Here is a 25,515-nt window from a genome sequence, read left to right on the forward strand (position 1 = left end):
ATGACGCCAGTGAGAAACAAGGCTCCGGCATTGACACTTTGCGTCCGCACTGACATTCTTCGAGCAGCGCAACAGCGTGGCTCAACTCTATGCAATTAGCAAAAGTTTGCAGGAATTGAGTGCCTACACTACTATGTAACAGCTGTCATTGACGAGATTTCTGTGTTTTAATTAAGCCTTGCTCTGTAGGACGTTTCTATTCAGTCGTTTCATTTATCCGGATGCACCGGTATCCGGACGATTTCGCCGGGAACGCGCCGATTTGATTAGCCGACTTAATCAAAGAAGATATTTTAATCAATACGATTACAATCAAAATTAAAAGTTTTATTATAAAAAGTCTAACATGACCACCATAGCAGAGTTCTAATTACTAAGTTCTGACAGATGTACGTAACTTCATGCGCAACAGCTAATATTCCATTATGATACATTTAATCAAAGAATATATTTTTAATCAATATGATTACAATCAAAGTTAAAAGTTTTATTATAAAAAGTAACATTATTATACGTGACCACCATAGTGGAGCTTTAATTACAAGTGCCGATAGATGTAGTTAATTGCGGACAGCAGAGAACCTGGAAGACCATGGGACACGAATGACATGAACACAAGAGGAAATAAAATTTATAACACTACAAAGAAGATATTCTTAATCAAAACAACAGAGGAGGAGAATAATCTATCATTTTAACTATCATAAAATCATCCCCGTGACTTAATCTAGTCGAACCTCACACAATTTTCATTCTAAGAGACACTACAAACCTTACTTTGTTTTATGAATTCAACACAGAAAATATATTTAAAAAATGAACTTCACCACATAGCACGCTCCTAGCCAACAATCAGCTCTAATAATATCTGCCCTGATTCGTTGAAGACGGGAGGCGTACACCTGTTTTGTGACAGTTATGAACATTTTCGAACGCAATAGGGAAGATAAGTTCCAACATTACACAATTAATCATTTTCTTATTAAGTAAACAGCATAGACATACGGAAATAATGAGAAACAAAACGATCAACAGCTAATAGAGAACCAAAACCCATCTCGTAAACAAGAGGTACACAAAGGATAAATAGTTGAAGAACAATCTAACAAAACGAGAAACATGCACGAATGAATAGCAGAGAAACACTCTAAACGGCGCATCCGCCAACGTGTAAACAACTGACGCATGCAGGAAAATAATTGAAAAAGATTCTATCAAAACGATAAATATGCACGGATGAATAGCGGAGAAACACTTTGAACGCCACATGATGAATAATTTAATACAGCACAGAGCTAACGCTGAATAGCAGAGAAACACTCTAAAGGGCGCATCTGCCAACGTGTAAACAACAGACAGGAAAATATTATTGAAACAAGATCAACAGCTAATAGAGAGCCAAAATCCAACACGTAAACAAGAGGTACACAAAGGATAAATAGTTGAAGAACAATCTATCAAAACGAGAAGCATGCACGGATGAATAGCAGAGAAACACTCTAAACGGTGCATCTAGCCAACGTGTAAACAACATGCAGGAAAATAATTGAAAAAAATAATCTATCAAAACGAGAAACATGCACGAATGAATAGCAGTGAAAACACTTTGAACGGCACATCATCCACACGTAAACAATGAACAGGAAAATATTATTGAAATACAATCAACAGCTAATAGAGAACCAAAACCCATCACATAAACAAGAGGTACACAGAGGATAAATAAATGAAAAACAATCTATCAAAACGAGAAACATGCACCGATGAATAGCACAGAAACACTCTAAACGGCGCATCTGCCAACATGTAAACAACACACAGGAAAATAATAGCGAAACAAACTATCGAACATTACAAATTGAAATGGAAATAATATATCTCTTGAACTATCATAAAATCAACTTTGCGACCTAACAATATAGAATTTTCATCCTACTCGGGCACTATATACTTTACCTTGACAGAGGTATCCAAACACGCAGCACAGCTATGCTTTACACAGTACAACCAGACTCGAGACCGGTGGGGTCACTCTCTCCCTCTAAACACACAATGTATAGTTGACAACCATAAACTCGCTCCTGCAAGTTAGGGAAGGAGGGGCTCTAGCGCTGTCTTGTACGTAGAATCATTGAAAGCACACGTTTTTTCATTACACATCGCATCTTTTTTGTAAATTGACTTTCATAATTCTTACGTCAGGTGGAACACTCTAAACCTGATAATAAAATTTTAATGAATAAAATTAGCACCGATATGATTTAATTAAATGTCGAGGCACACTACAAAACAGAACAGACGTTTGCCATACATTGAAGAGATGGACGGATTTTGTACCCGTTACCATAGGTCATGGGAGGACCTGATAAAAAGTTGCTTCGAAAAGGATGAGCCGCGAAACGATTCAATTATCGCTGCATTTCAATACGTCCTAGACATGGTCGTATTCGGAGATATGGTGCAAATTATGGAATTCAAGATGCGAGAACTTGTATGCCGAATCTACAATAGTTATAAAAATATATGTACGTCAACATCGGAAGGACCACTGGGATCGATGGTGGAGTTTTTGAGGTTTGCTAACGAAGAATTGAAATACACTAGACCAGATGTAATTGTAATCATTGCAATGGGCATTGCATTAATCAAGAAAGCAATCAGATCAAATTATCATATACAAGCAGTCCATATCGCACGATTGATTACGGATTTGTTGAAATTACACCTAACGGTTGAAATGGAAAGTACATAAAAAATCTTATCACGTGATATATTCCACATTTGAACCTGTACCCATTTATTTTATTCTACCAGTCAAGGATGTCGAATGAACAGAAGTCCAATATTGTTGTGCAAGGTCTGATGTATCATCACTTATTGAAACTCAACAAACACGTCAACTGCGGTGGACCACCGGATGATTTCCATCTAATACTGTCTTGTACGCCATTCAAGAACCTTCATACAAAGAAAGGAAACATCAATAAGAGATTGTGCAAGTTCGTCGCAACAAAGTGCAAGTTGTTGAAGCAATACAAACACGGCGACAACATATCACATGCGTTAATCAATGCTGGATTCAAGCGCCCAATAATCAGAATAAACTACCGTAATTTCACGCGTATAAGCCGCACCGCAGATAAGCCGCAGGACGCGTTTTTTGGGACGTTTTGAAAATTTTCTGGCAGATAAGCCGCACCCGCAGATAAGCCGCGGGCAATACGAGACGACTGATTTGTGCGACAAAGGAGACCATAGGGAAGGCCATAAACCCTGTGGCCCATACTCCGGGATCGGCACAGTGTACAACAGAGGAGGTCAGTTCTGGAGTTCTACCAAGATCGGTGCCCTTGTCGGGTGTTTTTCGTGGACTGATGGGTCAGTGATCTTCCAGAAGACGTGAATCACTGTCACCAGTTTCCTTAAAGCTGCTTGGGGGAATGCACCAGGAAGATCAATCTATTCGAATGTGGACCCGTCCCTGTTACGCACTGTTCGTGCAAAGGCAGGGCAGTGCTGTTCCAGAGACACTGTCGGCCCTTTCGTTAAAATCGGCGTATGGGGAAAATACCAGGAAAAAATAGTCATCAGATAAGCCGCACCGGTGGATAAGCCGCAGGGCGCCCGTGAGAAAAAAAAAATCGCGCATAAGCCGCGGCTAATACGCGTGAAAATACGGTACTTGATGTCTTCGGAATTCATCAATCAAGACAACAAACGGAAACTTCAGAGTTTGGAATAGAATTGTACTTTATCGAAATAGACATGTGTAAAATTGAAATAATAATTATATTCTTTGTCATCATTGTAATATATTCTACACATCGCAACGAAAAACACTTTGCATTTGGCATGGCTATACTGGGAACAATGATCGGTAAGGAAACGAATATTCCACACTGTGTGTAAGAATTCTCACATGGAATGAGCACTGGCAATCACAGAGATTTTACACGACCACACTCTATACAACACCGACACCCGAAGGAAAGAATTGTAGAAGAATCGCTAATTGAAATTTAGAGGCTTGATACATCAGTCTATGATTACAAAAAAAAGGATCAATAATCTTTTGCGAAAGCTTATTTCATGAATTAAATTCCACAGTGCATGTATATTTCTCAATCAGTTGCACTAGCCCAGACGCAGTAAAAGAAGAAGAAAAGGCGTCTTTGGCAAGCAACCCGATTGGAGTGCGGAACAAATAAATAAATATTTTTGTCAACACAAGGCGCGTTTACATGAAGGCGACATAAGTCGACTGGGCGAGATAGGTCGATCTCCCCTCTCTATGTAAACCCGCCTACATCGACCTAAAGGGGACGTCGACGCAGCAGAAGTAAGTCGCTACGTTGGGGCAGATCAGATGACTGGAGTCGTCTCGCCTTTGCCATGTAAACCGGGCAAGTCGACTATGCTGACGGTTTCCGCTACGTCACAACCACATCTGCCGCCGTGCTCCGCCCGCAACACAGAAAATAAACATGGCGACGGACACGGTTGACGTTCCTGCCGGTGCAAGCGTTTCAAGCCAGCAGCATTGGGCATCGACTGGGCCGTTGGTAGAAGGCTTTAATGTTTATGGGCGCAGTAAAGGAAATCACAACCTGATAAAACGGTATGCAATTGCAAAGTGACCACTTTAGTGCCTTGGCGGCGCTGTCATCGACTGAGTCGACTGAATTGCCCGGCGGACTAAGGCGCATCGCTCCCTGCCATGTAAACCGTCCCAAGTCGATCTCTGCGATTAGTCGACTGTTGCTTTCAGTTGACGTATACGCCCATGTAAACGCGCCTACAGTTGTCCGTTTGTATGACTGGATAGGAAAAAATGAGCCGTCCAAGATATGGCAAAACGGGAAATAAGGCAAGATAACTGATCGCGGCGGGATAAGTCAAAGCGTTCGCGACACAGTGTCAACTTTTACAACTGCATTCGGGTTCAGTGCCAGCGAGATAATAGGAAGTCTTCGCGAAAAGCGAATCTATTATCAGACGCCACAATGCAAACGAAGGATTTTACAGGCATGACGTGCAGGCCAAGTCTACATTTATAATCACGTAATCATCATAACACACGGCACACAAACGTGTATGAAATAATTTCCAAGTGGCAGTCAGATTTTGGGATAAGCGGATCACATAAGCGCCATCAGAAGTGCTTAACCAATATACAATGAAGATGAGCGTTATGCATAAACACAATGGAAGATATGTTATATTAATTATAATAAACAGATCAGCGCAGGTCACACATAAACATAGATCCAATTCACAAAATATACTCGAGATTTCCCGTAGCCATACAGAAAAACTATCACATTATTTTAGTGCCACAGCATCCGGGCACTACAAATGGAAAGGGGATACTTTAATTTTAGAAGATTTTAGCTCATGACATTGTAAAACGCAAACTCAACATTAAAGATCATTTTCTTTTTTAAATTTTCAAAGCCAAAACTGCACGCTATTTCTTGCATTTTTTAAAAGATATAGATTAAAAAGTTCTGCATATAGTCACACATACTATACAATATATTTGATTGCGGCTTAAATGCTAAAATTTATCGATTCACATTCAGGAGAAGTGGCGACTACCACACATCAGTAAGAGTTTAATTAAAATTTGAACAGATGTTGCGAGTTACGATCAGTGTTGTAGATTGTGTAATTTCACAATACGCAAGCTTGAGTTCGCTCACTTTGACGAGCACTATTTCGATGACAGAGAATTTAATCGAATGGATTGATATTTTCTATATCCACTATATCATAATGTGAATTCTCTATGTCGTGGATATTAAAAGTTACGAATATTTTCCGAACGAAATTTACTTACAACTTGAAGAAAGGGTCACCCGCGTCGACGAAGACGCTTCAGCAACACACCGGGCCGCGTTTCCCCAATGCCGTTCCCAAAACCGAACGCTATTCTGCGCCCGACGCGTTAACGCGGTACCGTACGCGAGCGTGTTGCTTTTTCCGGAAACGGGTTACTTCTTTCTTTGTTTTTGTCCTGCTCTTGAGCTCTCATAAGCTATGTACGCCCCCATGTAAGCACCTTGTATCCGGTGCTTGCTCTCTCGACAATGTATAATTTCAGCATCAGGTTTATCCTCTTTTCTAGGACTCTGCTCCTGTACACTTGTTCCAACTTGTCCCAAACACCCTTTGCAGTAGCTTGGTTAATGACACAGCTCGTCTGAGAACCTCGAAAGTGTCTGTGGAATGGCGTTGAGCGCGTCTCTGTCGTTCTTCTCCCATGTTGCTCTTTCGGCGTCGGCTGCTGAAGGAGAACGTTCTATGGCCGTCCAAATGCCTTTCGTCTTGAGGTAAATCATCATCCTGTACGTCCAGGTAGGGTAGTTGCTCGAATCCAATCGTTCGAGGGCGGTGAGCGGAGTTCCATGATGCCCATCACTCATCTTGCTGCGGGAGATATCCACCCTAACAGTCTTTTAGTAGGCGTTGAGGTTGTTTGTGCCTGTAGTCCGTCCTGGGCCCATAATCTTTGTTAGCAGAACGGAAGTACGCAGTGGACCAGTCGTTCGAAGAACAAAACCAGACAACGACCGTCTTTTTTCAGTCCCGACATGACGAGGTGCTTTCCAGAGAAAACCTTGCAGTCATCCCCAGAAAACAGTACCCTCATAGTATCCCACCCTTCGCCAAACCGTCTGCACCATTCGTGCACTCTTCCCGTCGACATCGTCGAGCATCATACTGAGCCTGTAATCTTTGCAAAATCACAGCCGGTTTGACCTTCTCCTTCACGAGGAACTTAATTATGCATCGCTGTTCCACAGCTACACTGCTCGGCGCCATGATAGGTGCCGCTGCTGCACGTGCCGCTGACTGAAAAGGATTGCACTTCGTCCTCCGATAGTCGTATTCAGAATACATTTACTCACTGATTTTGCTTGAGCAAAACTCTTGATCAACCTTGAACGATGGTGATGGTCATGGACAGAAGAAAAAAATGGGGAGGTGAGGATTGGCTAACTTCTACACCTACGTAGAGCAAAAAAGGAACAAGGGAACGGGGGTAAGAAGAAGAGTTCCGTCGGTGAAAGAAGACGAAAAGCCACAGTCAGAACAGAGAGTCAAACACTGTGTGAATCACAACATAGTGCCACGGTTGTCGGTCACAATCAACGCAATAGCCCCGTCTTGAGCGACCCTTAAACCAACCTGACTTTCTCTTCCTATCAAAACCATGTAGTTGCTACACGTTGACCGCAAAGACAGGCCTCACGACACTTACACGGCAGGCCTATAAGGTCTCGTCTGCTGGTCGATGTATCCGCGTGCATACCGATTCTCAGTGTTACAGCTGTAGCAACGGCTTCGACTTCGTAGCTTTAGCGTAAAATGCACAGGAAATGAAGCACGTACGTTCGTAGTGCTGACTTCATGCTGAGCTCTACACTTTCGCATTGACACTTTCGTTTTTGTAGCGCATTGCTTGCACGCATGTAACGGTCTTGAAGAGCTTTAAACTCTTTGGTTGGTGACGAATTCCTATTATTTTTTTCATCAGTCATCAACATCTTGGTTGTATTCTTGTGGGCCGTTCGTTTCGAGGTGCAAGTATGTTTTGCAAAGGACTACCTGGCATGTAGTCATCGGTTGAGTCAACTGCACATATTCCCTAAATTTGCAATGGGAGTTTTACATATACCGCATTTTTCTGAATCTGCAACACGAAAGAGATTTTGGCAGCCCGACAGCCACATCATTCATTAAAAAGAAAAAAAAAACGAAAAAAGAGTGGCAGTAAAAACAAACGAGACTTTTGCATTATGATACTGTGTACATAGGGTTGAAAACGTTACTTCTCCCAGCTCTGACTAAAGCTGACGTGATGATAACCACAGTCTACTAATTATTTCTTTCTTTCTCTTTATGCCGTTCTATATAGGAGTCCAGAGCATCCGCATCCTATCCCTGGAGGTGCCTCAGTCTGTGGTTGTGGGCCGAGAAGCCAGGTTGAAATGCGCCTACGACCTCGAAGGTGACATCCTCTACTCTGTGAAATGGTATCGCGACGATGTCGAGTTCTTCCGCTACGTGCCTTCAGACCGTCCACCAGGACAGTTCTTTCCTGTAGACGGTATCAAAGTCGATGTAAGTCGTCTTCCCGTTTTCTGTGCTCATCACAGTCCGAAACGTGGTACGCGGTATTAAGGATGCGTACAATAAAAGTCCAGGCCACGTGCCGGTTTGGCAATACTGGCCTCTGTGTTTATTGGTTGTCTTTCTCCACTGCAGGCAGTGACTCTGCTTGACTAGTTTGCCTGGTGTTCCTAACCTGTCTTTCATGTGTGCCGGTGGGTGCACCCCATAAAGTCTGCATATACTGTGAGTCGTGCTGCAGAAGGACGACGAATTCTAACTGCTCGCTTTCAAACGTAAATTATATTCTACAAATCAGTCAGATCCAGCGTCATCATCACATATTTACTACCCCATTTTCATCCTATTTTCTTCATTCGTTTTCTACACCGAAGACATGTGTCTTACTTTTCAGCCTTTAACTTTATTTATCTCAGGCGAAATTTTGCCATTACTTCTGAGCCCTTTTATCAAATATAATTCGGCGGGAAATTGAATTTTCGCAATTCATCTCTAAAATTTGTCAACCCATGTAATCTTCGTTTTCTTTTTGGCAGAAACAGAAAACGCACGCCGAATTTACACCATTGTATTGCAGAATAGATTCCCTACTACTTTGGTAATAGAGAGACCGTTGATAACATCACCGTGGAACTACTGCACCTATACCGGAACCAATGACAACGTACATGACTCAGAATCTTATCAGCTGATTGGGTACGGTAGACACGGTACTTCGGAAAAGCCACGTTATCAACGTTCTACTAACACTCATTAATAGTCGAAAAAATTGCGAAAACCACCGTTTCAAGTCGCGCAAATTGTTAGCCGTGCTCAGTTCTCCGTGCAAGATGCGGCTGAGAAAAACGGCCACCCGCCCGGTCAATGTAGTTTGCAATATAGAATGCGGTAAACTCGGCATGTGCTTTCTATATCTGCAAAAAAAGAAAAGAAAGAAAGAGCGGTGGTTGACTTTCAAATTTCGCCGTTCAACTGAGAAAATTCAATTTCTCGCAAATTAAATTTTATAAAAGTGCTCAGTACTCACGGCAAAATATCCGGCGTTGACCGCTACAGCGTTAATGCATACCGTCAGTGACCCCATATTGTTCAGACAAGTAGACTTCTAATACGATTTTTTATCACGTTAACCTGGACAGTCTGTGTGTCTCTTGTACATATGTTGGGCAGTCTCATGTTTCCTAGAGGGATTGTGACACTTCGCCCCAAGTTATGCAAAATAAACGCGAAAAACAATTAGTTGCATCGATGTGAAACTGCGTAAAGTTTTACAACAAACGCCGTAATAGACGCTTAGAAAATTGGCATTTTGGTATCTCGAATACCGAAGCTACTCCGGCAGTGACGCCACGGAAGAGATCACCATGAGTGAGGCAGCCGCGGGGGAGGTCACGTGCTCTTGAGAAACAATGGGAATTGCCGAGGCTCTCGGTTCTCTGTTGTCAGAGCGTGACGTTGAAGTTCGCTTGAGGGTTTCTATCCCGTCAGCTACGAAGCGTAGAAAAACAGATTTTCGCTCCCCAAGCAAGCAATGGCCGATGGCCGACGGTTGGCAAAAGGTCGGATGCCAGCTGACCGGCGACACTTCGGCCAGCCAACGTTGGCGCAATGATGCATAGTGCTAGGCAGAACGAGCCGGCACCAAATTGGCCGATGCTAACCGAGAGGTTGATTGGTCATGCTTGGCATTAGGTTGGCTATACACAGGGTGGTCGTTGGATGACAAGCCGTCGCCAAGAGGGCAGATCTGTACTAAGAAAGGAGCTCGTTGGCCAAGCACTTGCCAAGCACGGTCAGGGGAGCCCATCCAAGCTTGGCAAGCTTGGCAAAATCTCGGTATGTCGCTGGGGGAGAGGGATACGCAGGATGGTGAACACAGCACAAGCTCGGCTTTCGATGGACTAACTGAATGTGTCAACCCTAAAGCAGTAAGAAACGCAGATGTAATCTTCATGGTGAGTTAAACAACAACAACCTTATTTTCGGGGGTAGGCCAAGCAATTCCTCATTTCACTGTTTTTGTATACGCATAGAGTTAGACACCTTAGGCACCTTAGAACTTAGACACCTCACCCTCCATTTTGACTCACAGACGAACAGGACTCCCGATTTGCCAATGTATAGTATCTGTTCTTCCTCAGGAAAGAAATGCAATTATTGCTTGAGTTTGTGAGCTATATGGTCCTAGTGGTCTTGGGCATCGTGGAAACTCTTACATTTCTCTCTCTCTCTCTATTTTTTTGTACTTTAAAACGCTGCGCTCACTGTCCGTTGTGGGAAATACGAGCAACAAACAAGGAATGATAATTCGTGAACTTACGTCGGGAGACAATTATGAATGTTTATTTATTATTACCGCGTACTGTCAACCCATCTGATGGTCTTAACAGTTGTGTTCATCAATAATACACACTAGAGCATGCCAACAATAATACACAACATAATATCAGCTACGCGACAGGATTGCTTTGGTCTGTAACTTTGCACAGTGCAGGCCTGCCAATGTTTAGCAAGTCATTGGGTGGGGTACACAGTCGTACTAAAAAACGAGCTTGTGGTCCAGCGATGTGCCAACCAAGGTTAGCTATAGGTCAGGCAAACTGCTGCCAAGCTTGGCCCAACTTGTGATAGTTCCATGGGAATAGGCGCTTGCGTATGTTATGCGTTAGCAATTAACATCACGCTACAATTTTGTGGCGCAAGCACAGGTTTAATACGGCGCAGCGCGCACTCATGCAATAGTAAAATAGAAGCCAGAGAATGTCTACTTTCCAGAACATAGCAAGCCATGTTCAGCGAAAACAATCCGTCCAGTTCAGCGAAAACAATCCGTCCAGTCCAGGGCGATTGGCTCGTGTCTTTCTTTGCATGTGACTGTTGGAAATAGAGGTGAAGAATGTGTATGACTCTGTAACGAGCTCAGCCTGTTTAGCACTTTCAGCATTTTCAGCGTTTAGCTGTTGTCATCCTTCTTCGTTGCAGTGCATGCGCTGTGGTGCGGGAGAAATGCCCTGGACAGTGCAGGAATTGTACGCTAGATGATCGCCACACCAGAGGCTCTTTCACGGAAAGACACTCAAAAACTCGCCAGTCTCGTCTACTTTCTCCAGGTGTTTGAACTCTCCCAAAGACTATGGGGAAGTTTCTTTGTTCGGACTTCTCACCAATTCTGGCAGTGACCGGCCTACATCTTAACTTTCGGTCGTCATCATTCCAACATTTGTTATTATATCATCTCACCTTATATCCTGGCTACAGTCGTGACGCTGCCCACATAAGTGAGGCTAACAACGACAAACCGGCGAACAGCAAACCACCACCCCACCGTTGCAAACAGGAGAGCTCGAGCTGTCTCGCGTGCCACGAGAATGGAACGCAAACATGTCCCGTTTGCGCACGCTAGATTCCAGAAATAGAGTGCGTACGCGGGGCGCAAAACTTGCCTTGCATTCGACGCATCTACAGTGCTAACAACACAGTTTTCTTGCGTACGCAACGCCTTGCGCATGTTGGCGTCGGCCACACTAAAACACCCTAGGATTATTTTTTCCCCTCGGTACTCTGACGTATCGTAGAATGCGTCCATGGTGCAATGAACTGCATCTATCAAAGTGCCAGAACCGCTTTCAGTTTAGGTCGGTTTACAAGCGGCGGGGGTCATAACGCACGACGAAATCCAGTTTCAATTATCTGTGCTCATAGCTCAACGTTTTTGGCCTTCGAATCTCACGATCACAATCATCTCATAAGGCGTGAGTTCAAGCCCTGCAACGCACTCACGTGAAAGTCGATATCGCAAATCGGTGAGCTCGATCACACCTGCTCCGTTTACAAGTGTGATGCTATCCGGTGAGGGCACTAATATGCGTCAGGATAGAACTCACCGGTACGCCATGTCAACCTTCGCGTGAGTTCGTAGCAGCGGCCTCACGCCTTATCATATGGCTGTGATCGTGAGTCTCGAAGGCACGAAACGCCGAGCTATACAGGGTATCCCAGAAAACGTGTCATTGAATTATAATAAAAAAACTACGCCACCTAGAATCATTCGGTCAACGGCATTTGTTCTTACAACCTTTCTGCCAACTCCTGATGTGAATGTGTCGTAAGTTTAATTACGTAAATATTTGCGAACTGAACTCGGAAATTTGCCATGTAAAGGTAACTTTTTTACCCCACCAATATGAAGAGCGTGCCGATTTCACTCAAGTTCATGATAATTGACAGTGATACTCACGAGCTATCCCATCGGAAAAAATAGCCGAACATCATGCTTTTCGTAGAACCGGACCACAACGCGCGACGACTTTTTGAGTGCAATCGCTCTCAGTCGGACGAAAGGAGGTTCCAAATCCAGCCCTCAGAGTGATAGTAGAAAAAGTGACAGTTCCTGAAATTGGGAGAGGGAAAATGTGATCCCAGCGAAAGTCGGACGCGATAAGCCATACCTGTATTATCTCTTTCTGCGATACAGGTGTGGGTTGGGTTTCCAGCCTGCCTTCGTCGGACTGACGAGGATTGCGCTGAAAAATTTGTCGCGCACTAGCTCCGTATAGAGCATGATGTTCGGCTATTTTTTCTGATGGGATAGCCCCTGAATGTCACTGTCAATTATCATTAATTTGAGTAAATTAGACACGCTCTTTACATTGGTGGGGTAAAAAAGTGACCTTTACTAGGCAAATTTCCGACTTCAGTTCGCAAAAATTTACATAATTAAACTTACGTTACACATCACATCAGGAGATGGCAAAATCCTAGAAAGAACAAGTGCGGTTGACTGCATAATTATAGGTGGTGTAGTCTTTTTTTTTATTATAATTCAATGACACGTTTTCTGGGACACCCTGTATATATGTGCTACGCTATAAAGATGGTGTGGAGGCAGCTGAGACGTTGAGATATCCTAGTGGAGCAGTGTCACGTACTGTGTTAGCCGTGCATCAACTCCTTTGCTATCGCTATCTACATGCAGTAGAATAATTTTGTGATCCGAAAGTCTTCCTGCGGCACGTGGTTTCTACCACTGTTATGTTGCGCCTCCCCAGCGGTTGGTTTGAAGTGATCACATGGTACGAATGTTGCATGCCATACATCAAAATCGAAGTAGCGTTTTAGTCGATAAAGGAGCAACTGCTGTGCCGTGAATTCGATCTGTTGCGTGCGCAGCTATGTATCGTATCTGCTGCTCAGATAACGATATGCATGAACTGAGCGGATAATTCTTCACTCGTTGTGCCATATCGTGTGCCAATTTACCTCATCATTCACGCATCTGCACATGCAAGTGAGAGCCAAATGCAAACTCAGAGCGTCGTGCTTCTACTTCCGCCCGCTGAGCCTTATTCCGCGATATCGAACCGCACGGACTTCTTTTGAATTCGAAATAATGACTACGAAAGATAGAATAACGCGCTTCTCCCCTTGAACAAATAAACCAAGTTGGAGCGACGTCACGTGAGCATAGGTGGACTCGATACCGAGGTCAAGGCGTCGTAGAGTACAAACAAATAATTAACTGGATGTTAACTCCTTAATTCTGAAAGATCACATTCAACACTACTTTACTAACTTTAATTGTCCGATTGTAGTCGAGCGGCATCATTCAACAACTGGTTTGCTGAAAACACTAATACCGCATATTGAAGCAAGAACCCTGATACGAGCGTTTTTTGTTTGTTTGTTTTCTTTTTGCCTTCGTTTTTTTTTTTTTTTTTTCCTTGTTGACACCAGCTAAGTTCTGCCTTGAATGCATACAAATGATTTCACAAAATAGTGTGGTTTGGGATGCCAAGTAGAAGCCGAAGGAATTATACTGAATGCCGTGCATGTCGCAGTGTATACAAACGTGGTTAAAACATAAACGTGGTTGCAAGCATTCTTATTATTATCAAATTTTTCTGATATCGCCTTTGTTGCATTCGGGAATGTTGGTCACACTGTAGTACTTGGGAATATATTATGTTTGCCTCTCACAGATTTCTGCCGAACTACTTGTCATGTGATAGCTCCAGTGCAGTTAGCCCAAGAGCATGCATTGCATCGTTCTTACATGCGCTGCATTGCACCTTGAGCAGCGGCAGAGCCAACCGAATGCCACACACGGAAACCGTTTCTGAAATTTGTTATCTGTGCGTTATCTGTGTCTTATCTCAGCCAGCACGTTGATGTCGGGACGCGTCCGTTTCAATAAGGCCAGATTCACACGACCTTTTCACACGACCGTTCGTCATCTGTGTCCGTCAAAAACAGAACGTAATGGCATTCGAGCCCTATAGGTTCCAATGGCTCCGTTTTGCCTCCGTTAAAAACACGGACGCGAAAAACGTTCGTGTGAATCCGGCCGAACAAGAAAAATATGGTTTACCAAGCCAACTTCGATGTTTCGCAGTCCGTGTCGGGACGCCGGCAGTCCATGATCTTTACCTCGCATAGATGCATTGTCTGAATGTGGTCTCCACATATTTTTGAACATAAGCATGATAACGTACCATGTTACACGTAATAGGGCACAATTTAGCACTTCCTTTAACAGGGTGTGTTTAACACCACATAACTTCGTTCAATAACTATCATCATGTTTAGAGCAGTGACAATTGATACATATCCCATATCATCCCATCCTAAAAACCCGTGACAAAAAAAAAAAAAAAAAAAACGCTCACAACCTATGTCTAAAAAGTGTAAGCACGCGCACGTAAAATTTGTTGAAAGTTGCCAGAAAAAGGTCATAGCGGTGAAACAAGTCGACTCATTTCGTTAAAGAAACATAAACTTAGTTACCAGCTAGTAGGTGGCGTAGCCATGAGGTACTATAGCACCCCCCCCCCCTACTTGCCACACCGACATACGCATATCGTGCAAATCCGAGGTGAGAAAAAAAAATATACATGGAGGAGGTCAGATGTGACGATCACGAGAGCTCTGGCAGTTCCTGGCAGTTTTAGCAGTTCTTACAGTTCCTTCTGGCGTCTATGTAAGCAGCATATTTTTGGAGTCATTAGCTTTACATACTACGTCCAATGCGTCACCGGTCGTGACTGCCAATATGTAATCGGATTTCATTTGTAACGTTCAAATATTCTAGATTTTCATTTATGTTATTCTGCGCAATTTTTAATAATGTGGGCTACGAAGCTACTTTCCGTCATACAATCAGTTTCAACACAGCGTGAGCGTGTTGATAGCACATTTCAAACTGTGTTTTTCAACTTAGGAGCTGAAAAACAAAGCGTCTATCTTTTCGAACAGGAGTACGAAAATATATCGTAAATGCAACGAAATGTCGCCACAGGCATTGCACTCCAAACGCACCGCCAACTTTGCTCTCAGGTTTGTTTGTTTGTAAGAAAAAAATAACTTGAAGAAAGAAATTGAAGACGTCTATCGACGTGTTCTCCAACTCCTAACTTAAATCCCCCCCAAAAAAATAAAAATAAAAACCTACTCTTCACTACTTTTCAACTGCTTTGCTCGCGAGTTTACTATTCCAAGTTTTTTGTGCCGTGGGTGAAGCATTTCTGGCAAGATAAAATTACCTTAGGTTACACACGAAGGGAAGTCCCTCAGGATGAGAGCCACCGATATTTCGGCGTGATACGTATAAATATACGTATAAATATCGGCGGCTCTGGTATTGAGGTACTTCCCTTCATGTATCCCTACCAGTTCGCTCGATTTTTACACTTTGATTTTACACGTCTACACTATTTTTGATTCTACACGTTAGAGTACGTGAGCCACACAAAATGAAGAAAAACAATAATATTATTCGGGACTCTGTGTATGCCAGCAGTCAGTCTTTGTACACTTGCTTGGTCACGATGCACAGGCGATTAACTTTAAAGCAATTGATTTTTTACGGCGTTTGACATGTTTAGGGACAAGTTACGTATCTTTTTTTCTTTTCTTTTTTCTGTAAATCCTACATTACGGAAGTAATATCACACGGATAGACTATTCCTGAAGAACTGCTAGTCCCGGGAAAAGCGTATTCAGCATTGCCTTTCGAATAGTCAAACACTTTGTAAGAGAAGCGATGGCGGTGAAACTCCCCACTCATTATCGTTCAAATCAAGTAGTTTTTTTTTTTTTTTTAGAAAATGTCGTGTGGCTTGACGAATGGCCAGCAGAGGCTAGATAATAACAGTAACTTCTAATTCTTGTGAAACCTATGCATTGGCGCAGTATGCCAACAGCACTCAGAAGGCTGTGTAATTCTTCTTGGAGGCGTTAGCCCTGGCGAAAGCATGAGCAAACATTATGCCATTCGTTTGATCTCTTTACTACTTGGTAGCTGTACTTATTGATGGCTCGATAAGTTGTCGCTTATGATGGCATTTGCGCCACACGACAGCAGAAAAAACTGATTAATCCGTCAACTGTAAGCAGACGGAAAAGTCTGAGGTCCGGATTCGTGGATATCTCGAACAAAATGATGTTATCGATGAAAAACAGTCGTGTGTTCGAAACACTCTGACGAGAAAATTATTGAATACACAAATGCGCTATGTGCCTTAAATTATTTCGAAAACATATAAGCATCATCTCAAGGTCAAGATCAATGTGAAATAGTATGTCTTGGCTGTAAGTAGTGGTATACTTTATGCTGCATGCTGGCTATGTGAGGGAACATAAATATTGCACCGTCTTCAGACAGATTCGGAAGCGAGATGCCCACCGATAAGGTGAGGTGTTGCCTAGAGATGGGTATGGTAGTGGCAAAATAGCGGCATATCATTTACGTTACTTTTATTTTGTAGTGGTAGCGGTATCGCGTCCCTTTTTAAAATTTGTAGCGACGCTAGTATTGCGCTACTTTTTTTTGTGGAGTAGCAGCTACCGATATTCCGTTGCTTCGTTTTGGTAGCGGGTGTAACACTGCCGGTAAGCGAAGGACGCTCTTTTGTTTCCGTTTCCGATACTGTTACCAGGTGCAATTTCGGTGATATATCGTTCTTGATTCCGTTGACATTACCGCCCCCTACCGTTTATCACTTATCTCCTCGTTGTAAATAATTCATTTATCTAATTGCTCATACCCTACAGTGCATCCATGTGTGGAATTACGCGTAAAACAGTCTTGCATGCTTTACAATGACTGAGCCAAAAATGTTGCGTTTCATAAACACTGTCCCCCTGATGAAAATAATATATTTGTGTGCCATGCTGCTAACACACAACATATGTTCAATGCGTTGCTTAACATATGTTTCACTTTGCAGTGTCCACTGAACTGAAGTTAAAAGGCACATTAAAAAGTACACGAATGGCAACAGTTGATGTTGATGTTGATGAAGAAAAATACTAGGGAGACGCTGAATTCGTCACACGACAAATTCGGCTACTCCCATAAACAGACCCTCCCCCCTCCCCCAAAGGTGAAAAGAGAATCCCCCCATCCGCACTTTCGCGATAACTATCGGCCAAAGGCCAAAATCACCGGTGAGCGTAGAGCACACAGCGAATTACATGATCCTAATAGACTGAGTCCAACGCACTCCTCTTAATAAATGTCACAAGCGCTGACAAGGCAGCTCTTGTCAGGGGGCCGAGGACCCAGCACTTTTACGAGCTCAAAGGTGCGGTGGCCCAGAATGGCAACAGTGTTTGTTGGAATTGCAATTGGAACGGTGTTTGTTAGTGAGGTGCATTGCAATTATTCTTGCATGAAGTATCGTTACATAAGGTGCGTTGCATGATTTCCCGTGCTATGGTAATGTAAACCCAAAAAAGAAGAAGCACTAGCCGCTGCAATTTTTGGCGAACCATGCACAGCTCACATAGTTATGTCAATCAAGTTTCCCGAATCCTGAGTGCTAATTTGCCGCTCGATTAGTAGAACCTGTGTTAAGTCGAGTATTTGTACAGTATGCCATGTTTGTAAAACAGCGCTGAGGTGTAATCGACGCTTTTGTGCTTTTTCTTTGAAACACAATAGCCCTTAATCCTGTAGCAGAGACAGACCAAATTCTTGCCAATAAACGTAATTTAGTTATATGTCCAACGCGGCAAGGTAAACGTTTTTGACGCGTCCAGTAAAAGGAGGAGTGATGCACACAGACTGTATACAGAAAATACAAACGGACATTAAAAACAACGCTCGAACAATTTCATGCATTAACTGGGTGGGAAAGCTGGAACTGGGTTGTACCATTCAGGAGGTCCTGCAGCTTCCTGAGTACGAACAACAACAATGCCAGTTCAGAAGTTAGCATACGAACAGTCGTCAATAAACAAACAAATATACGTTTCATAACCTATGCATAGGCGTCGGAAGGTGAGGGAAATGGGGACGTTTATACTTTTTGTCCTCCACGACCAAGCAAAAAGCTCAGCGGAAGGGGAAAAAAGCACAAAGAACCACTCAATATGTTTGTGAAAGGTAGTACCTCTACTGAGTGCGTAAAACTAATGTACTAGTAAAACTGCGACCTAACACATTGAGTCCGCTGGACTCGTGTCTTTGATAAAAGCACGACCCCTTGATAAAAACAAGGAAGCCAACAGGTGCACGAGGCAAAGAGGATCATCTAGGAATGAAGTGTATTTGTATGTCATTTTGATAATCACCAAATGAACATATCTATAAAAAGTTTCACTGCATTTAAAGTATTCAGTAAAAGTTGCACTGCTCATGCAGCATGTCTATAGGTAATTGGTGAGCTCTAATGCGATCAACTATGTGTAAAGAATGTTATCTTAAGGGAATATATGCGGCAATACATAGGCAACTCAAGGATAATCCAATTCACCAGAACATTTGGGGTGCATAAAGGGTGTATTACTCCTGTGTACAACCATTTTACACCCAGTTTACACCTTAAGGGGTGTGAAAACATTTAGAGTGTAGTTCAGCGAGAACCCGCATGGTGTGCGGCAATCGCGTGCTGTCAAAGGTCACGTGCCCGGCTTCTATCCAGGGGCACACGCCTGCAATGCTTTGAAGCGGCCGTTCAGCACACCGGCTAAAGTGAGCAAGCGAGTTTGGTGCAGGAAGGTCTTAGCGCAATATTTCTGCGACTACTTCATTAGTATCTTTTATTGCTACTGGACGATGGGACAAGTCTCAATCCTTGACGACGTCGCGTTGCAAAAATAATAGTGCGCTCGCCCTAAACACGAAGACCAGGGGCTCATTGCGATGGCCCACCTCCCCGCTCTAAATTCCGATCTACTACTCTGTGACATTCCATGTGACATTCCATCTTTTGTGCCCTTTTGCCCTCTGTCACGAGGAGATGTCACCCTCTTCGAATCTATGCACCAGCCAGACTTGTACGTATCTTGAGTGCGTACTCAAAATAACAGTATTCTAAATACTTTTCCGGTATTTTGTTGCTCTACTCAATACTTTTTGCGACAAGTATTTTTAGAATATCTAAAATACTTTTTTCACCGGATCTTAACCCCCCCCCTTTTTTTGCTGTTTTTTATTTTTTTGCTGTTTTTATTTTGGTGGGGGAATTCGCGCATCTTTTCGTCTGGTGCAATAGGCTGGTCCCACGCTTGGCCTTGCTTGTCGATACCCGGCCCCTTCGTCAGTGAACGGTTCCTATCACGGTGTAAGATATATATCTTATATCGTGGTTCCTAGTAATATTGCTAGGTGAATCCCCAGGGGATTAGGTACAAGAGAATCCCGGCATTTATTTTCTTGATCACTTTCAGAATACGCGTTTCACCTACTGCTAATACGAAAGTACTTTAAAGTGTATCTTAAATACTTCTTAGAGTATTTAGTACTCTACTCGGATTACTTCCAGTCTTGAGTATTTTGTACTCTATCTTAACTACTTTTTACGTGGAGTATTTAGTACCTTATTTTAAATACTTTTCCGCAGTATTTTGTACATGTCTGACACCAGCTTGTTGCTGCTTGATCTTACTGCTGATTCGCTTGTACCCTTTCAGCTGCAGCGTTCGAATAATGGCACAGTATACATTCGGGATGTTGACACACTAACCGGTGGCAACTACAAGTGTGAAGTGTCCGCCGACGCGCCTTCCTTCAAGACAATGTTCATGGAGAAGCTCATACGGATTGACTGTAAGTACTGTCTGCATTGCCACTAGACGAGTAGGCTTGGCAAAAAAGAAGAAAAAGTTGTTTTTGCGCTGTTCCATTTATCTATTCTTTTCTCACTTGACATTATTTCTTTGACGCGTAATAAGATCGTTCTCCCTCCTGATTTGTTGAAAATGAGACGAGTGCGTCCTGTTTTTTTGGACACTTTGCATTTTTGATTACTTGTCAAAAAATTGCCGTGCACCTCTTCTTTTCAACAAGTCATGAGACAGAAAGATATGATTCAGAATGACGGTTGACCCCCTGGCGATGTTATGCGGCGAAAGTTCTTGTTTTAACGGTGCATCTGACACCAATCATTCCTGCCCCATCTGTTTCGCCTACTATGAAGGCAGTAACGTAAAATATCCCTAAAAGCGTTTATTCAATATTCTCTTAATTCGTTCGGCCCCAGTGAACCACGGTACCTTTTGTTTTCGTACTCATCAAGTGCGCGCATGCTATCTGACATAATTCAAAATCAATATCGAGGCACCTGATAGGCAGCCCCGTTGTTTCAGCTCGCTGAGCATGTAGCGGCTTGTTTCTATCTGACTTGTATAACGGCAGGGGTATATGTATAATTTAGGGATGATGGATGGCGCACTGGAGAATATTCTTTTTATATGCTCCTCGTCTGTTGGTGCTCCCCACCTTTTCTGTTTGCTTGACCCGTGAAAGAATTCAACGTCCGCCATAATACGTCAGATAACGCCCTAATAGCTGGCCATTTATATAAATTGATATGTTGGCAAACAGAAAATAAGAGATGAGAACATGATCGAGATGAAGGCATGCGCAGAGAAGTTACACGTCTTGTGTTCAGTGCATCGAAGCGCAAAAGTGTCTCATCTCTGAGAAATATGGCATAAAGATGGCATAGCTTTTAGGTAAGATATGTATACACCTTAAGAGAGAGAACAAAAACGAGAGAGTAATGTTAGTCTTTTTGAGGACTAGACGCATTTCTACAAACATCAGTCCGTTTCAGGACCAAAAGTTTATGCGAAGTTTATGGATGTTTGTTGCGCTGGAAAGTAAATTTCAGTGTTAGTGGACTAAAATAGGGAGTAATGGCAATCTAGGAGGAGTAGAAGCTGTAGTTGCTGCCTAATTTGCTCCTTTTATTCTTAAAGCATATCACTTCAATGTACGCTTGCGGATCCACTTATGTGCATTCGCCTCACCAGGCAAGGTGTACCTTATTGACTCATAAAGACTAGAAACGCGCCGCGTGAACCTACGTTATGCGCTAAATTTAATTAAATCGCTTTGATCCGTTACACTGCAGCCATATATGAGCTGTAAAGAAACTCAATAGTAGGGCTGTTTGGTCCTTGGTCCTTCGCCCATATCATTTCGACGGAGAACACGAGATTATATTATATATCTATATTTATTATACCTATATATGTTATTATCATTATATGATTATTATTATATTATTATATCAGTATATATATTATATAGACGGAGAGTTTATATTTAAATGTGCCATACGCGAACCATTACACTCCAGTGATGTGCTCACTCAAAAGTCGACGAATTAGATAGGTGTATGCGTCTGCGAAAGTACCAACTACTTTATTGTAACGCACTACTACTATAGTTTCTCTTGTCTTTTCTTCTCGTACCGCTCCGTAGTCCCATCTCCCACAATTCGCTGTTTATGGACGCTTCTTTCGAATAGCACTCATTGTGTGTTTGTTTGTTTGTTTGTTTATTTTGTGTACCGAACATTAAGAGACCTCTGTCGCAAATATAAATGATGAAGCTATTCCAGATCACGCGGGTATCACTGCGGCAGCACTAGAATGATAATCCTCACGGGATCCTCACGACAGTCACATAATCCTTTTCGCTGTACTATAACACGCTCCAATCGAAATAGTACGTCATGTATAGTAACTGCACACCCTTCAAAGAGGTCGTGATATTTTGCCCCAAATTATGTCGGATACATGTAAAACAAACGATCATTTAAAACAAACGATCATCAAACAAACGGTAATAGACGCGTAGACAATGGGTGCGTTAAGTAGGCGTCCCGGAGCGCGAGTGTTTCCGCTCCACTCCACTCCACTCTAGTCAACGCAACAGAAGCGCCACTCGCGCACCAGGGAGTGTGAGACTCCGAGCCGCTTTTCGCGCTCCCGTTTCATTTGGGTGCATGGAAGCAGACGACAAGCGCCCGAGTGCTTGAGATTTTCCGTGACGTAGTTCCTGTTGAGCGCCGGTACACGAACTGCGAAGTGTGGGCACGGAAGCAAAATACGGACCTACTGTGTTACCCAATGCTTCCATTTCAGGACACTGTAATATTTTCATAACTGTTATCGTGCTTTTTTATTAGTGGGCGACACTCGCACAGATATCGGCGGTTATTCGCGGGAAATGCAGCGCTTTAATGCAGACATTTTCACGCCATACAGTCATCTTTATGGTGAACAGCTCCTATATGGTGTCTGTTATTTCCATCTTTTCTGTTTCATTCGCCCTTACAAAGAAAATTCTTTACAACCGCTGTCGTCTCGTCCAACGTTGATATTGGTTCAAACTAAGCCGACTTGTCCTCCGACTGTGCACATGAACGGACAACAGGAAGCGGCATCAGCGAGTGAGCAGAGCGCTCCAAAGGTCCTTTTCCTTGTTTAGTGGCCGCTCCAGGTGTCTTACAATTCTGATTTAAGTGCGCCAAAAGAGGGGCGCGAGTGTTTCATACTTCACTCCCTTAACGCGACACATGCGCCATCGGCTCACTCCGAAGTGTCAGACAACAGCCACTTTTTCGCGCTCCCATCTCAGATGTGTGCATCGAGGCAGACGACAAGCGCTTGCGGGTTGAAGCATTTGCCATGGCGTATTTCCTGTTGATCGAGCGATCCACCGGGAGCAAACGGCTGGTGCTGGCAGAAGAGTACTTCTAATTAGTTCGAATGGTACGCTTGGAAGCAAAATATAGCAACTTACGAATTCTCCCATTTCGGTAAACTATCATATTTTTCGTCACTTCCATGCGGATGTCGGCATTTGTTCGCGGGTCATGCAGGGCTTTAATGCGGATAATGTTCACACCAAGCAGTACCTTCATTGGAAATTGCTCCTATTGCGTCTATTACATATTTCCATCGTTTACGTCTCATTTGCTGCTGAGAGAAAATGTCCTCAAACCCGCTGCCGTCCAAACAAAGCCACCGCACCTTCAGTTTGTGCATTGTATGAGTAGACGACAGGAAGCGGCATCGCCGAGAGAGCAGTCTAAAGCACTAAAGCTGCTTTTCGCTGTTGAGCGGCCTCTCCGGGTGTCTCATACTCTCCGTTTCAGTGCGCCGGAAGAGGGGCGCCTACTTAACGCACCCTATCATAATTCACACCAACGCCAGTACCAAAACTCCCCCTGTCGTGACGTCACGGGACGCATCTCCGCCAGTCAAGCGGCGGCGATAAAAGTCACGTACTTAGGAGAACCAATATAGGCATGGCCAAAGTGCTCCTTCCTTTGATGTGCCTGAACGGTTAGTGTGACTGCATTTTTGGGCACGTAGAAAAAATAATTATTTCTTTACTCTAGCCTATGGTACAGTGAGTCCATAATGTAATGAACCACAAAGCAGAAAGAAGAACGCCTAGAAACATTGTGCGTTCTCCTAAAACAACACAGTCGTACCTTGAACTATAAACCTTCCGGAACACACCATTAGCGCGGGACGAACCTGGTCTTGCAATCCCATTTCGCTGCATCCTTCCAGACCTTTCCACGTTCACTTAATTATCTGAGTTATGAAAGTGCACCTCGGGACTCCGCTACATAGATGTGCATATACGGTTCTATTTCTATGCCACAGCCGTTTAGAGATTGCACTCTCTTTCTCTTCTTCCTCTTTCCTCTCTCTTCTTAGCCTCTTCTGGAGGAGTGTCCCTTCCCACTCTAGCCACCGTGCTTCTCCTCGGAAGCCTGCCTCTCTGCTTCAGGCGGGCATATCTCCATTGATTCCCACACGAGGTGGAAACAAAGCATCCGTGCATCTGCGTGTGAGCGGAAGGACTCGGTGAAACCGTTGCAGTGCTGTCTACAACGTGTGAAGGAGAGCGCATGGACTACGTTATCGTGGCGAAACTTTTTTTCTTCGCGCTCATCATCAGCACGAGTACTATCATAGGAGGAGAGAACTCTACGTCATCGTACCATTTACCGTTAACGCAGAGACGCATCGACCGCAGGCTGCAAGTGCGAGAGAGTGATGGTTTAACGAGTGGTCTTGGAGGAGAATGTTGTCATGTACATAGTCTGTTTCATGATTTGCCTGAATTAAATGAATACTTAGTTGACCAAAGTTATGTCTTCTGCGTATGGTGATCATGGACGTGAGAGGTGAGTCACGCTCGGGTTTTCGGCGCACGTCAAAGGAACCCCATATGTGGTCGAAATTATCCCCAGACCTACCTTGCGGCACGCGTAGCATGTGGCCACACTCGGCTGACACACCTTACGTGTAAATGTACTCCAATTACCATTACCATGCTCGGGTGTTCGTAAGAGCAGACATTTAAGCTACAGATGCACAGCTTAGTGCTCATGTGCTTGTCCGCGTGTTTAAGTGCAGTGGCAAACGTCGATGAAGAGAAATATTGCGTTTATTAGTGAGAAGGTCAGTAATACGTAAGGTAAGTGTGCCTTTCATTGCTATCTATTGATTCAGTGTTAGCAAATTTCTAGAGCTTAACTGAAGACTAATGCTTATTCAAACGCGTTGTTATCTTCAAGAAGCTAGTATGTACTGCACACGTCGTTTAGATCTTCCTATAGCTACTCATATCCACATGTCCGTTATTTGCGGGGAAATTGCTTTATCATTGGTTCATTACCTTGCTTTATCCTATCACATATTTTCTTTGTGAAAAACCAAAATGGGAACAGTCATTATGCCCCCATCGGAGGGATGAGAGCCCAAACAGTGGCAACACTGTGTCCTTAGCTGGCGAACGCGGAAAAGCTATTGTGACCTATCTAACATGCATCATTTTAAACTATCACCTACTTTGAAGGTTCTGAAGCTTCACGAACGCACTTGAACAAGAATGACGCTTTCACTGGAATTCATAAGTACAGTTCCCGCTTCTGTCATGCTCTCTCTACTTTAACTTCCCATCAGCAGTAACACAACCACGCCGTAAGTCTGACCCTCAACGGGGCCACAGTCAGCACCAATTTTATCCTACCTTTCTCCTTAACTTTAGTATATTTTCACGCCCACACCTTACTGGTCGTTGCAATCCGCCCGTCTTAGGAGAAGGAAAGAGAAATCCGTTTT

General features: G+C 43.4%; 1 protein-coding gene across 2 annotated transcripts in view; it reads left to right on the forward strand.

Annotated features, from left to right (window-relative positions):
• Window positions 1-24,531, forward strand: part of LOC135383975 (uncharacterized) — a 98,198-nt gene extending 73,667 nt beyond the window's left edge. For both annotated transcript variants that reach the window (XM_064613247.1, XM_064613246.1), the window contains exons 2-4: window positions 7,922-8,127; window positions 20,050-20,185; window positions 24,103-24,531. In XM_064613247.1, the coding sequence (XP_064469317.1) occupies window positions 7,922-8,127; window positions 20,050-20,185; window positions 24,103-24,194 (434 nt within the window). In that variant the 3' untranslated portion in view covers window positions 24,195-24,531. The remainder of the gene's footprint in view (window positions 1-7,921; window positions 8,128-20,049; window positions 20,186-24,102) is intronic.
• Window positions 24,532-25,515: the final 984 nt, after the last annotated feature.

The sequence above is a fragment of the Ornithodoros turicata genome, chromosome 2 (genome assembly GCF_037126465.1).
Source record: "Ornithodoros turicata isolate Travis chromosome 2, ASM3712646v1, whole genome shotgun sequence".
Classification (NCBI taxonomy): Eukaryota; Metazoa; Arthropoda; class Arachnida; order Ixodida; family Argasidae; genus Ornithodoros; species Ornithodoros turicata.